The following is a 15,323-nucleotide window of genomic DNA, read 5'->3' as shown; positions in this document are numbered from 1 at the left end:
GACTTCAGGCTCTACTACAAAGCTACAGTCATCAAGACAGTATGGTACTGGCACAAAGACAGAAATATAGATCAATGGAACAAAATAGAAAGCCCAGAGATAAATCCACACACCTATGGACACCTTATCTTAGACAAAGGAGGCAAGAATATACAGTGGAGAAAAGACCATCTCTTTAACAAGCGGTGCTGGGAAAACTGGTCAACCACTTGTAAAGAATGAAACTAGAACACTTTCTAACACCATACACAAAAATAAACTCAAAATGGATTAAAGATCTAAACGTAAGACCAGAAACTATAAAACTCCTAGAGGAAAACATAGGCAAAACTCTCCTTCATAAATTACAACAGGATCATCTATGACCCATCTTCCAGAGTATTGGAAATAAAAGCAAAAATAAACAAATGGGACCTAATTAAAACGAAAAGCTTCTGCACAACAAAGGAAACTATAAGCAAGGTGAAAAGACAGCCTGCAGAATGGGAGAAAATAATAGCAAATGAAACAACTGACAAAGAATTAATCTCAAAAATATGCAAGCAACTCCTGCAGTTCAATTCCAGAAAAATAAACGACCCAGTCAAAATATGGGCCAAAGAACTAAACAGACATTACTCCAAAGAAGATATACAGATGGCTAACAAACACATGAAAAGATGCTCAACATCACTCATTATCAGAGAAATTGCAAATCAAGACCACAACAGGGTACCATTTCACACCAGTCAGAATGGCTGCGATCCAAAAGTCTACAAGCAATGAATGCTGGAGAGGGTGTGGAGAAAAGGGAACCCTCTTACACTGTTGGTGGGAATGCAAACTAGTACAGCTACTATGGAGAACCGTGTGGAGATTCCTTCAAAAACTGGAAATAGAACTGCCTTATGACCCAGCAATCCCACTTCTGGGCATACACACCAAGGAAACCAGAAGTGAAAGAGACATGTGTACCCCAATGTTCACTGCAGCACTGTTTACAATAGCCAGGACATGGAAGCAACAATACATTTCCACAGAATGCCCTTACTGGTGAGTATTGGCCAAGAATTAGCATTGTCTAGGAATATGAGGAACATGACATATTTTGCAAAAAGAACATCAAATGATCTCTGGACATAAGAAGCTAGAGTGAGTTATTAAAGAAACCTCTATAAAACCTACCTCAATGGGCAAATAATTTCATTTGATGTCTGCTAACTCTCACTTGCAAGTGAATACACTCCTCATGAGGTTGCCCAGTGCCCCCTTAACATCCTTATTCCTCAGAGTATAGATGAAAGGGTTGAGTGTAGGAGTCACTACTCCATAGAAGAGAGCCATGAACTTGGGCTGGTCTCTTGAGATGGAGGAGGGGGGCTGAAGGTACATGCTAATGGCTGGACCATAAAATAGGAAAACTACAATGAGGTGGGAAGAACATGTCCCAAAGGCTTTTTTCCTTCCCTCCAAAGATTTAATCTTAAATACAGCATGTCCAATGCAAGCATAGGAAATAAGAATTAAGCATAGTGGCACAGCTAAGAAAAAAATGCATACCACTGCGAGTGTGAGCTCATTAGCCCCCTTTTCGCCACAGGCAGCCTTTATCAGAACAGGAATCTCACATAGCAAGTGATCCAGGGTATTGCGACCACACAGTGGTAACTGTAAGGTGACAGTGGCCTCTGAGACAGCATAGGTCATTCCACTCAGCCACACGGTGGCCACTAATAAGATACAGACGCGCTGATTCATGATGAGGGTGTAGTGTAGAGGCTTGCAGATGGCCACGTAGCGATCAAAAGACATAACAGCCAAAAGCAGACATTCTGTGCCCCCCATTATGTGGAAGAAATAAAGCTGAACAGCACACCCTATATAGCTGATTGTCTTCTTAGATGTTCCCAGGTTAAAGAGCATCTGAGGGACAATGCTTGTGGTGTAGCACATGTCCAAAAAGGAGAGGTTGGTGAGGAAGAAATACATGGGGCTGTGCAGACGGAGGTCTAACTTGGACACCAGAATGATGGCTATGTTTCCCATCATGGCCATGGGGTATGTTATAAGCAGAGTAATGAATAGAGGAAGCTCTAGCCAAGGACGGTCAGCAAAGCCTAGTAGAATAAACTCTTCAGGATGGCTTTTGTTAATTAGTTCCATTATCTTCAATTTGTTTCACCTATAGCAGGGAAATGGCAGGAAAGATAGAAATACTTTGAGAAATGACAAAACACAGTTATGCGGTGTGCACAATTATGTATCTAGTCATAGGAGATTGGGTACAGTAACTTGGGAAGGAAGATAATTAAATGAATGTGACACCCGGTGACTTAATTACTTTTCATGACTCTACAAAATAAATGCAAACTGCCTTAAACAAATAACCTCGCTGAAGGTTGGTTTCCTACTCTGTTTAATAAATATGGGAATAACCGTCCTTGGGCTCTGGTGAGGATTAAATAAGTGACTGTTGTTTCGATACTCCAAGGTAATGGTTTTCATACTTTGCTTGTGAAAATTTTAGCTGAAGAGACTGTTAACATGATTCCTATCTCCAGGTGTCTGATAGAGTAGATGTGGCATGGAGTCCAGGAGTCAGATGGGTCATTATCAGAAACACTGCTGCAAGGCATTACTGAAATATTGAGAAGATTAAAAGCATTGACATAGTTATGGGAGAAGACCAGACTGGAGACAACTTAAGAAGCATTATCAGGATTGCGTTGTTCAGAATTTATGGTTACCAGGGAGGGAAGAGTTGGTGGAAGGGATAGTTAGGGAATTTGGGGTTGACATGTACATACAGCTATATTTAAAATAGATATTCAACAAGGACCTACTGTTATAGCACAGGGAACTCTACTCAATATTATGTAACAAACTAAACAAAAAAAAAAACATTTGAAAAAGAATAGATATGTGAATATGTATAACTGAATCACCTTGCTGTAGAGTAGAAACTAACACAACCTTGTAAATCATCTATACTCTAGTATAAATCAAAAAGCTAAAAAAGATAACCTTATTCAGATTCAGATATGTTATTATAGTTGAATAATTATATCTTTCCCATGGGAATGGGCTTGCTTCCCTCGTGGCTCAGCTTGTAAAGAATCCACCTGCAATGTGAGAGACCGGGGTTCAATCCCTGGGCTGGGAAGATCCCCTGGAGAAGGGAAAGGCTACCCACTCCAGTATCCTGGCCTGGAGAATTCCATGGACTGTATAGTCCATGGGGTCACAAAGAGTCGGATACAACTGAGTGACTTTCACTTCACTTCACTTCATGGGAACTATGAAGGCTTGTTTTATTTAAATCTATCTTAGTAATTTGGAATTGAGCAAGAAATTTAAGCATGTCAATTTCCTGAAGTATATAATGAGAGAATTTTGCTATATAGTATGTTTTTCCATACTCAAAAATTTGTTTTTGAATGTAAATTTTCTTGCATAGCTACTTAGTTCAAACTGGGCATTTGATTTTTCATGTTAAATTTTAATTATCTATCTTGTATGAATTTTTCTTCAGTGAGTGGACTTATCCTGTTTTTATATAAGAGTTTGGATGGTTATCATTGATTCACTTAATTGCATATAACTACAAACATCCTTTAAGGCCAGGGAATTGATGTCAGGAAGAAATTCTTTATTCCAATTCAGGATTGCAGACATTATTCATAGGCATAAAGTACTTCATATACTCATGACATGATGCCCTCCATTTCTTAAAGATTTTGGCTGTGCTGTGCAACTTGGGAGATCTCAGTTCCCCCACCAGGGATTGAACCTGGACCATAGCAGTGAAAATGCCTTATCCTAAGCGCTATAACCTCTAGACCACCAAGGAACTTCTCCCTCTCTCTCTCTTGTTTTTTAAAGCTATGAGGCATGTGCAACAACAAAATCAACTAGCTGAGTAAAGCAGTTTTTGAGAAAATTTTAAAAGTAAGTGAATTTTTGTTTATCCTTTTTTTCCTGTTTAGCATTAAATTGTGTTTCATGAAATCTATTATCTTCTGTAAGACGAAAAATAATCAGATAGGAAGTTGAGGTAGTGTATACCAGTGACAAAATTCCAAGTTACTCTGCCAATTAATTATTGGTTCAAGGGAAACAGAATTACACTTGCAAAGCATAGTTTTCACATACTTTATTTCATCGAATCCTCAAAGCCATCTTGTGAGCTGTCACACAAAGCTACTCAGGGCTAAGATGTGAATATGGTCCTTTGTTTACACACTAACTCTAGATCAGATGTGTATAATATAGTAATAAAATAATAATTTCAACTCATCCTGAAAGAGCTCTATGCACCAAACTCTACAGTAAGCATTTTACACTGATTAAATCTTTAGTACCTAGCCCCAAACCCTATAACAAAGGAAGTTTTAGTACTCATATTTTAAGATGTTGTTAACCAATCATGTTTATTGAGGTTCTAAATATAAAAAAGCAATTAATTCCTTAAATTGAGATAGTGAGATAATGAGACTGTAAATTTAGAGTTTTAAGATTCCAAAGAAAGCACATGTAGAGATATTTTCTAAGTGAATATGTTTGCTACAACTCATTCAACTCTGACATTATTTAAGGTATTAAAAGAACACTTCAAATGTAGGAATATATCTTGACCTAAGTTCTCTTTATGGTGAAAGTACTTTGTATAGATATATATGAAACAAAAGCATGGTATGAATTAATTTAGCTGTTAAAATAAATAAAAGGCAATCTGCCCACATTATTAAATAATTGCACTGTATGACATCTATTGTCTGTTCAGTTAACATTGTTATACTTACCTTTTTAATTTTTTTACCATGATTCATTTTGCAATCTTTTAAAGAGTAATTTTAGTCTTGATCCTCCAGAAATTCTTACATAATTTTTTCTAACTCTCATGATAGTGTTCAGCCAAGTATAATCTCATCAATTGTATGAAAACCTGCATTATTTGGAATTTTATATATATTATTCACCTTAGCAAGTGCAGTTTTGTTTGTGAATGATGATCACCCCAGAGCCTCCTTCATTTCTCCATATATTTCCCTGGAGATAGTACAAAAAGTGTCCTAAATAATGTGATTCTCTTTTGATGTATATTTACACTGTTTAATTCTTTCTTAGGTAACTAATCTTTTTTGTATCATTCTCATGATATTTCATTATTTTTAGTTCTTATATTCCAAGAATTTTTAGCCTACTTTTGGATCTACCTTCAGTGATTTTTCGTCACTATTTTCACTTGGAGATAAATAGAGATCTATTTAGCTTCCACTGTTTAACCCAGTGTTCAAAGCCACTTTACCAGAGTACAATCTATTCCTTTTGCCTTCTCCTTTAAATCTCCACTAATGTTTTCATTCTGGTGTGTCTTACTTATGTATCATTTGTATCCCACATTATTTTCTTTGTATTTATAGTGATTTTTAAGTTTATATATAGGGAAAGATTGTAGAAGAAATGAAAATTTATCTGATATCAAAGCATCTGGATGAAACATGTGGACAAGTCAATCTATCAAGTTTTGACTACATATTAAAAATGTTCACATGATTGAATGAAAGCTACACACTTCACTCAGGTGTTTAATGTCTGTCAGATTAGTATTTACTAAAATTTACATGATTTTAAGGTTGGTTTAAGTCAAAGACTGAGTGTGATTACAAAGATAAATCTAGTTGCTTTCTATAGGCATCAGAGTATATATTTCCAAAATTTAGAGAAGGCTCCTGGAAATGAAATGCTCTCTGCTTTTCCTACACATATCAGTTACTTTGAAGTAAACACATTCCAACTTTCCCTAAGAATGGGTAGTCTTTAAAACAAGTGTCTTTTTACTCACTTTATTTTGATAACTGTAATTTAATAAAAAGGAATTATGGAGGCACACACGAATTTTCAGACTTTCAGAGAAGGACAGAGAAACTATAGTATGCAAATGAGTGTCTAAGAATTACCTTCAGAAGTGTGAGTTTTTCGTGTGACACAATGCTGCAAAAAAGGAAAAAAGCCCAGAATAGGAAGACAGTAGTAGATAATATCAAGACTGCTTTGCAGGTATGCTTCTTGTATTATATTCCTAAGACTCAGGCATTCTTTACAAACAGCTCATTTATGCTTATCCCAGATGAGTTAGCAGACGAAGTTCTTTGGGGACTGAGTTCTCCATGGAAATGTGTCTTACGTATAATTAGTTATTTACTGAATTGGGGTTGGTAGCAAGAGTCCTCTACTACTAGATTTGTTTTAAAATAAACTCATTTCCTGACACACTGGAAACTACTTTTATGTTATTTTATTTTAAAAGTTTTACTGTAATGATTTTTAATTGAAGCACAATTGACAGCAACATTACAGTATTTTCAGTTGCACAACATACTGATTTGATATTTGTATATGTTGCAAAATGATCACAGTAAGTCTAATTTACCATTTGTCACTATGCGTGCATGTTAAATCACTTTAGTCATGTCTGACTCTTTGCAATTGTATGGACTGTAGCTTGCCAGGCCCCTCTATCCATGGATTTCTTCAGGCAAAAGTACTGGAGTGGATTGCCATGCCCTCTTCCAGGAGATCTTCCCGACCCAGGGATCGAACCTGCATCTCTTACATCTCTTGCGTTGGCAGTTGAGTTCTTTAGCACTAGTGCCAGCTGGGAAGACCCTTTGTCACTATGCAATGTTGCATATTTACCGCAGAATTTTTAAGATTTACTTGCGTAGCAATTTACTTACAGATTTATAATGCAATATTATTAACTATAGTCACCATGGTATAATAGTGGCGCATTACGTTTTTATTTTTTGTTTGTTTTGTTTTTTCATTTGTTTCTTGATTCCATATGTAAGTAAAATCATATGGTATATGTCTTTGTCTAACTTATTTCATTTATCATAATGTTCTCAAGTTCCATTTTTTATTACTCCATTGTATATATATGCCACATCCTCTTTATCCATTCATCCATCAATGGTTAACTTAGGCAATTTCCATATCTTGGCTATTGTAAATAATGCTGCAGTTAATATACAGGTGCATATCTTTTTGAATAGTGTTTTCATTTTCTCCAGATAAATACTAAGAAGTGGAATTTCTGGATCATATGATAGTTATATCTTTACTTTTTTGAGGAAACATCATACTATTTTCAATAATGGCTACACCAATTCTTATTCCCATGAATAGTGCACTAGGGTTCCCTTTTTTCCACCTCCTTACTAATACTTGTTATTTTTAATCCATTTGATAATAGCTGCTCTGATATGAGAGATGATATCTCATTGTAGTTTTGATAGGCATTTCCTTAATTGCTAGTGATGTTGAACATTTTTTCATGTGCCTGTATACCATCTGTATGTCTTCTTTAGAAAAAGATCTATTTAGCACTTCTCATTTTGCAATCTAACTGTATGAATTCTTTATTTTGGATATTAACCCCTTATTAAATATATAATTTGAAACATATTATCCCACTGTGTAGGTTGCCTTTTTATGTTGTTCATGGTTTTCTTTGCTGTGCAGAAGCTTTTTAATTTGATGTAATCTCATTCGTTTATTTTTGTTTCTCTTGTCATTACCTTTGAAGTCAGAACCCCCCCCCAAATCATCAGTGACAATATTAAAGATTATTTCTTTTTAGCTCTGCCATTGCTTTTTGTAGGGATTACATTAAATTTGTAGATTGCCTTGTGTAATGTGGACATAAAGTATTCTCCCAATCTATAAGCACAGAAAATCTTTACGTCTATTTGTATCTTCTTCATTTTTTCATTAGAGTTTTATAGTTTTCAGTGCAAGTCTTTTACCTTCTTAGTTAAATTTATTTCTAGGCATTTTATTCTTTTGATGCAACTGTAAATGGAATTATTTCTTGATTACTTTTTCTGATAGTTTGTTGATGATAATAAATTTAAATAAGATACTATTAGTACAAAACTAGCTTGAATAAGTGATTCTAGAGAATTTATATCTAAGTTCTTTGAATATCTTACTTTGCTCATTTGTAGACTATCTTATATAAGATTTAATTATTTCTGGCCATAAAATAAGGGAGCATAAAAATCAGTTGAAGAGAGAAGAAAAAGAAAATCATTAAGTGGTCTTTCATGTGAGGAGAAATCAAAGCGATAACTTAAAAAATACCTTCAGGAGATCAAGATGGTGGCATGGCAGGGCACAGGGCTCACCTTTCTCAGAAACACATAGAAACTATAATGACATATGCAGGGACTCTTGCTCAAATTTACCTGGGGACAGCAGAACTAATCTACTATAGCCAAAGCTGTAATGAAAGATTCATATGCAATTGGGTAGGAGGAGAGAAACAGTTTGTTTGGGACTCACATCCCTAGGAGGAGACACGAAAGAAGAGGGGAATATCACAGGCTTGGGTATCCTCTCTGGGGAGCAAGGTGTTAAGGCCCATATTAGACACCTCAACCTTGGGGTCTGACACTAGGAAGAGGAGACCCCTCAGCAGGTTTGAAAACCAGTGGAGCTTACTGGAGTAAGAAACTGAGACTCTGCTCTTGAAGAGTGCAGACACAATCATGCTTACTCCTGATCAATAGCAGAGACTGCATATTGAAAGCTTTCTGGGCTCTTGCTGACTTGCCAGAACCACCCCAGCGTGTGTACAAGTCTACACCAGGCCTTTTTACTCCAGTGCTATTACCCATCAAGGAGGAGATGTCTATTGGCAATGAGAATGAACACACTTGATGGGAGCTGAGACATCTCAATTCACTGGCCCTGCCTGTGAGCAGAGTAGAGGCAACCATTACCAGCTTGCAAGTCCCTGGGGGAAGATGGAGCTACCTTCAGACTAATTTCAGACCCAGTTCTCCCAGCAAAGACACTGGGCACACACAAACTGCATAGGAATGCTCCCATACAAACACGGTCAAAGACCAGGATAGGTAACGATTTCATTTAATTTTGAAGAGACAGAGAAAGTTAAAATGGGAAGACAGAAGAATATGTTTCAAATGAGAGAACAAGAAGCAACTGAAAAGACCCTAATGAAACAGATAATTTACCTGATAAAGTTTCAAAGCATTTGCAATAAGAATGCTAACTGCACTGGGGAAAAATTGATGAACACAGTGAAAATTTTGCCAAACTAGAAAATAGGAAAAGCCTTTGTTATAATGTCCATTTTGTCTGATATGAGTATTGCTACCCCTTATTCCTTGTTTCCATTTGCATGAAATATCTTTTTCCATTCCCTCACTTTCAATCTGTGTGTGTCTTTAGCTCTGAAGTTAGTCTCTTGTAGGCAGCATATAGCTGGGTCTTTTTTTTTTTTAATCAAATCATCCATTATATGTTTTATAACTGGAGCATTTAGTCCATGACATTTAAAGTAATTATTGATGGGTATGTACTTATTGCTATTTTATTATTTTCTGGTTGTTTTGGTAGTTATTCTCTGTTCTTTTCTTCTTTTATTATTTTCTATTGAGTTTTTAGCTAGTATTCTTCTGTTCTTTTCTCCCTTGTTTTTGTGTATCTATTGTAGGTTTTTGATTTGTCATTACTATGGCTTGTATATCTATATCTACTTGTTTTAAACTGGTAGTCATTTAAGTTCAAACACATTCTGAAAGATCTGCAGTTTTTACTCCTTTTCTCCTTATTTTGTGTTTTGGATATTGTATTTTATATCTTCATGTTAATCATGTATTGTTTATTGTAGTTACAGTTATTTTATAATTTTTTTGTCTTTTAATTTCTATATGTAAATAGTTAATCTTCTGCTTTTACTATATAATTGCCTTTTTTATTGGGATTTTCTCTTTCCTATAGATTCCTATTTGTTTTCCACTTAGAGATGACCCTTTAACATTTCTTTTAGGATGGATTTAGTTGTGATAAACTCTTTACTTGTCTGAGAAGTTCTTTATCTCTCCTTCAACTCTAAATGATAATCTTGCACAGTAGAATATCCTAGTTGTAGGTTTTTCCCTTTCAGCATTTCGAATATGTCGTACCACTCCCTTATGACCTGCAAAGTTTCTGCAGAAAAATCAACTGAGAACCCATAAGGATTCTCTTTTATATTACTTTTCTTTTCCCTCTGACTGTATTTGTAATACAATTCTCTCTTTTTCTCTATCCTTTGCCATTTTAATTATAATATGTCTTGGTATGGGTCTGTTTGAGTTCAACTTTTTTGAATCCTCTGTCCTTTCTGTATCTGAATATTTGTTTCTTTCTTCATATTTTGGCAACTTTTATCCATAATCTCGTCAGAAACACTTTAAGATCCCCCCTTTTCCTTCTGTGAACCCGATAATGTGAATATTGACGCACTTAATGTTGTCTCAGAGAGCTTTTAAACTGTTCTCAGTTTTTAAAATTTTCTTTTCTTGTTGCTGTTCTGATTGAGTGATTTCCATTATCCCTATCTTCCAGATCACTTATGAGTTCTTCTGTATCAATTAGCCACCTATTCATTCCTTTGACTGTTTTTTTTTATTTCAGCTCTTGAATTTTTCATTTCTGATTGAGTATATTTTATGTTTCTAGTTCCCTGTTAAAATTCTCACTGTGTTCATCTATTCTTTTCCTTAATTCAGTTAACATTCTTATTACTAGTGCTTTGAATTATTTATCTGGTAAATTGTTTATTGTTCCATTACTTTGAGTTTTCTCCTGTTCTTTTAATTGAAACCAGTTCCTCTGCCTTTTCATCTTGCTTCACTTTCTCAACCTCTATGAATTTAGATTAAACAGTGACCTTTTGTGGTCTTACCTGAGTGTCACTCTGTGGGAATATCCCTGTATGGATTGCATGTGCCCGATTTCTTTGGTGGGAGAACTGGATTTGACATGGATACATGTCACTTCTTTCCTCAGGATGTACTAACAGCCATTACTTTAGTAGAAGATGGAGGGACTGAAGCTGGAGCTGGGTATGAAGTGGGATTTCCCCTCTGCTCATGACTGTCACCTCCTAATTGGGAGTGGGTTTTGATCCCAGGTTGCTGGACCAACCCCTGAGGGCTGGGCCCAAGCTGGCTCTTTTCCCTTTAAGAGTGTGCTTTTTCCTCTCCCACACCAGGACCTTTGCCCCATAGTGGGGAAGTGCTGAAGCAAGGGAGGGCCCAAGCAGGCTCTTAGCTTGTGTTGGCCATAGACAGATCCAAACTGTCCCTGATGTACTTCCTGAGCAGGGGCCAGCAAATATTTCCCTCACTCTGCTCAGATGCAGTCTTGGATCCAAGTCCCCTTTGTCTCTCATAGCTGATTATTCCCCTCCAACTTCTGCCACCTTACCCTTTTATGGAACCACACCACAGGGAAGGCAGGGCCCACATGGACACTCGGCATGTATCAGTGTGTGAACTGTGGCAAACTGGCGACTGTCAGAGTTCTGGGTTGTTTCCAGTGTGATGCTTGTGTAAGCTCCAACAATGGCCACCACCTGACCCAGATGCCAACCTGGGACTGAGTCACCTCTGTGTCCCATTTTTGAGCATCCTTCTTGGTCATGACCACCCAGATCCAGTGCTGCACTACAATGTGAATTAAGTGATACTGAGGTGTATGCTTGGCTTGGGTCAGGGCATGTGCAGAGGCTTTCTCCAGAAACCCTGGAGCCACTGGAGTAGTCTTCTCTTCACCATCTTTGCCCTGCCTTGAGGGTAAGCTAGTGATGTGCACTCGTCACCAGCAGAGTCAAGCTTCCCACAGCCTTCCTGTTAGTCCCAGTGATCCTCTGGTCAGTCAAGAGGACTCATCTGCCCTGTGTAGGACCCCTGGACTGGGTCACTCAATCTGTAGCTCCAGCCACTCACTCCCTAGGGCATATCTCTGCCCATGTATTCTCCTTTTTTTCCTCTAAGTCCCCATCTGGGGCAGCCATCTCAAACTTGATTGATCTCCTGCTTTGAACTCTTTATCAGGTGAATTATCTCATTTCATTAGGGTTTTTTTTTCAGGTATGTTCTTTATTTGAAACATATTACTTTGTCTTCTCATTTTGTTTAACTTTCTCTGTCTTTATCAAATTAAGTGAAGTAGTTACCTATCCTGGTCTTGAGGCATCCTTAGGCATTCTGTGTGTGCCCAGGGGCTTCAGCAGGAGAGCTGGATCTGAAGTGAGCATGGGCTGCATCTTCTCTCCGTGTGTGCTGGCAGCCACCACCTTGGTGTGAGGTATGGCTGGTGTAGGAGGGGCTTGAGTCAGAGTCAGGTGTGAGTAAGCACCTCTCTTGTGCTCATCATCCTTTTGGAGGTGGGTTCAAGGCCCAAGGGGCTAGACAAGGAACTCTGACAGAGTTCGGTTTCTCTTGGGTGTGATGGTTGTCTCTACCTTGGTTGAGTCCTTGCCTGGGCCTGAGGGCATGAAGTTGCACTCTTGGCCTGGTTTCACTTTTCCCCCAGTATATGCATGTCTTGGTTGGAGGCTGGGTTGGGGCAAGAGTGGTTGGTGCCATGCCAGTAAGGTGGCCTCATGCCCACCAGTGATAATGTTCTCCTTCCTAGGTTTTGCTCCTCTCATGTGTGAGCATGGACACATACATTGGCAATGACTGCCCTGGCCCTGGTGAGGGCATGACTGGGCTCCAAGCCAGCTCCTTTCCTTCTAAGTGTGGGTGTTCTCATTGGCAACAGCCTCTGCTACAGAGGAGAGCAATGCCAGGGCGAGAGGGGCTGGAGCTGGAGGCTGGTGTGGGCCGGGGTCTTGCTGGTGCAGTCCTGGCAAGCTGACCAGAGCCCATGCAGTGTTCAGTTTGTAGCTTCTGCACTGTGATCAAGAGTAAGCGTGACTGTGGTGCTCTCTTTAAGAGTGGAATCTTGGTTTCTTATAGCTCTGATCTAAGCCCCATTGGTTTTCAAACCGGCTAATGGGGGTTATTTTCCCAGTGTCAAATCCCAGGCCTGGAGTGTCTAATGTATGGCTGGAACCTCTCATTCCCACGGAATTTTCTGACTATTTACTTAGTTATTTCTCCTCTATCTATTGTTTTCATTCAACTACCATTCCTGTTGTTTATATTTAGTTTCATGTGTCTATTCTCTAAATCATATGTTTTCTTGCATAATTTCTTATGGTTTCTTCTTTTCGTTTTTGGTTTGTTTGAGATAGTTTTAAATATTTACTTACCCATACTGATAATTTAGTAATCAACAGTAACAATTCAATTGTCAATTCTTTGTTGTATAATTTAGTTTTAGGAAACCAATTTCGAAAAATTTTATTGCACATAAATGAGAGTTTCACTACTGATTGAAGTACTTAGCTGAATTTCATAGAATATTTATTTATTTATTGTTTATTTTTACTTTATTTTACTTTACAATTCTGTATTGGTTTTTTAAGGAAATCATATTGTCTAGGTATTCAATTTGGTATTGTTGCATTTGCCTTAGTGTTTGCTAGGGGTTGTGTTTTTAATTTTTCTGCTTATGCATTTATATCTTTCTTTTAAAGCTTAGAGCATTTGAAACTCTTCAATCTTTCGGCAAATTGTCACCTATTTTGGAGGGGAAGGGTCAGCTTATACCTTTTCCCATATTTGAGATCCCTTCTGACCTCTGTCCCTAATGGATATCTCAATTTGTTTTTCCGATGATGGTCCTCACAAATTCTGCATGTACTTCAAAGTTAACTGAGGCAGTTTCAAAAACTAATTTTCTGGACATGATTTCTTAAAATTCTGATATAAGAGTTCTGTAGAGGAGTTAGTCCTTATAAGTTTAAAGATTGTAATGTGTGCCAAAGCTGAAAAACAGCCCTCTAGCAAGTACAACCAGGTGCATCAAATGTGCCTACACATGAGAGGATTTGTCACATAGAGATATTTTTAAGATATGTCTTTCAATACTTTCTAAGACACAATTTATATACAAATGAATTTTAACATTTTTATAAATTTTATCTAAAATGTTGTACCACATGTTTATTTTATTTATTATGATAGCTATATATTAAAAAGCTACATTTTAGGGAGAATTTTGAGAGGAGGTAAAATCAGAAGTGCTTTTAGAACAGGGGCTCTTCCAAGCCCTATATGGAGAGTATGAAGCACAAAAATAGCTATGTTTATTCTCTTCTTTGATGGTACAATAAGACAAGAAGGCTCGTCATTGCCCTTTTCATGTCTTTGTTCCTTAAAGTATAAATAAAAGGATTAAGCATAGGAGTTACCAAACTGTAGAAAAGGGACATTAGTTTGTTCTTATCCTGGGAGTTAGTAGAAGAAGGTTGCACATACATGCTAATTACCGGTCCATAGAAGAGAGATACAACAATAACATGAGAACTACATGTGTTAAAGGCCTTCTTCTTTCCCTCTGAGGACCGAATTCTGAGCACTGTAGCTACAATGAACCCGTAGGAGACAAGAATAAGTGACAAGGGAACCAGGGAATAGAAAGTGCCCACAGTAGAGAGCATAGCTACATTGAACGTGGTGTCAGCACATGACATCTTGATCATCACTGGGACCTCACACAGGAAGTCATCTACCTTGTTGTTGCCACAGAGTGGCAGCTGGATGGTGAGGGATGACTGAAGCAAGGAGTTAGCCAAACCACTTAGCCATGCCATGACCACTAGGAAGATACAGAGTTGCTGTTGCATGATAACTGGGTACCTCAAAGGCTTGCAGATGGCCACATAACGATCCAAGGACATCACAGCTAAGAGGATGCATTCAGTGGCTCCCAGGAAGTGAAACATATAAAACTGGGTCACACAGCCTCCATAAGTGATAGACTTATCTGGGCCCCAGAGGTTCAGCAGCAGTTGAGGGGTGGTGGTTGTAGTAAAACAAAGGTCCAGGAAGGAGAGGTTGGAAAGGAAGAAGTACATAGGGCTGTCAAGTTGAGGATCTACCCTGGATATCACAATAATCGAGATGTTTCCCGCTAGCGTGCAGATGTAAGCAGCAAGAACTATTGTGAAGAGTGGCATTTCCAACCAGGGATGGTCAGAGAAACCCAAGAGAATGAAAAACTGTGGGGTACTTGCATTGCCTGCATTCATGACTGTTGCTCTTGTTTGTGGATTTAAGTCAAAGGGAAGATTTGCATTTCAGTATTAAATACTCTTGATGGTCAATTTATCCAGCTAAATAACATGAGTTATGAAGGGATTTTTCTCTGTGGTAAAACTCCTGTGATGTGATTTGATATTTGCAAAATAAAAAATTATGAGACAAAATGCCCCAAATAATGATTTTGTAGTACACTTGAAAGGAAGACTAACAAATCTTGATATTTTACCTAGGAAATGAAATATAACAAATTTTCATAGTTTAATTATTAGAGAAAGGGGGGTCTCACAATTACTCTTATATTAGAGAAAATAACAAAATAGAAGACTG

General features: G+C 37.6%; 2 protein-coding genes across 2 annotated transcripts; both read right to left on the bottom strand.

Annotated features, from left to right (window-relative positions):
* Positions 1–1,203: 1,203 nt before the first annotated feature.
* LOC138425293 (olfactory receptor 2B11-like) lies at positions 1,204–2,142 on the bottom strand. Its single transcript, XM_069562993.1, has one exon. It carries the CDS (start codon positions 2,140–2,142, stop codon positions 1,204–1,206), a length of 939 nt encoding a protein of 312 aa, XP_069419094.1.
* Positions 2,143–14,038: 11,896 nt separating this feature from the next.
* LOC138425479 (olfactory receptor 2B11-like) lies at positions 14,039–14,983 on the bottom strand. The gene has a single exon (XM_069563423.1). It carries the CDS (start codon positions 14,981–14,983, stop codon positions 14,039–14,041), a length of 945 nt encoding a protein of 314 aa, XP_069419524.1.
* Positions 14,984–15,323: the final 340 nt, after the last annotated feature.

This window comes from Ovis canadensis, chromosome 20, assembly GCF_042477335.2.
Source record: "Ovis canadensis isolate MfBH-ARS-UI-01 breed Bighorn chromosome 20, ARS-UI_OviCan_v2, whole genome shotgun sequence".
Taxonomy (NCBI): Eukaryota; Metazoa; Chordata; class Mammalia; order Artiodactyla; family Bovidae; genus Ovis; species Ovis canadensis.
This window is presented reverse-complemented; position numbering and strand designations above follow the sequence as displayed.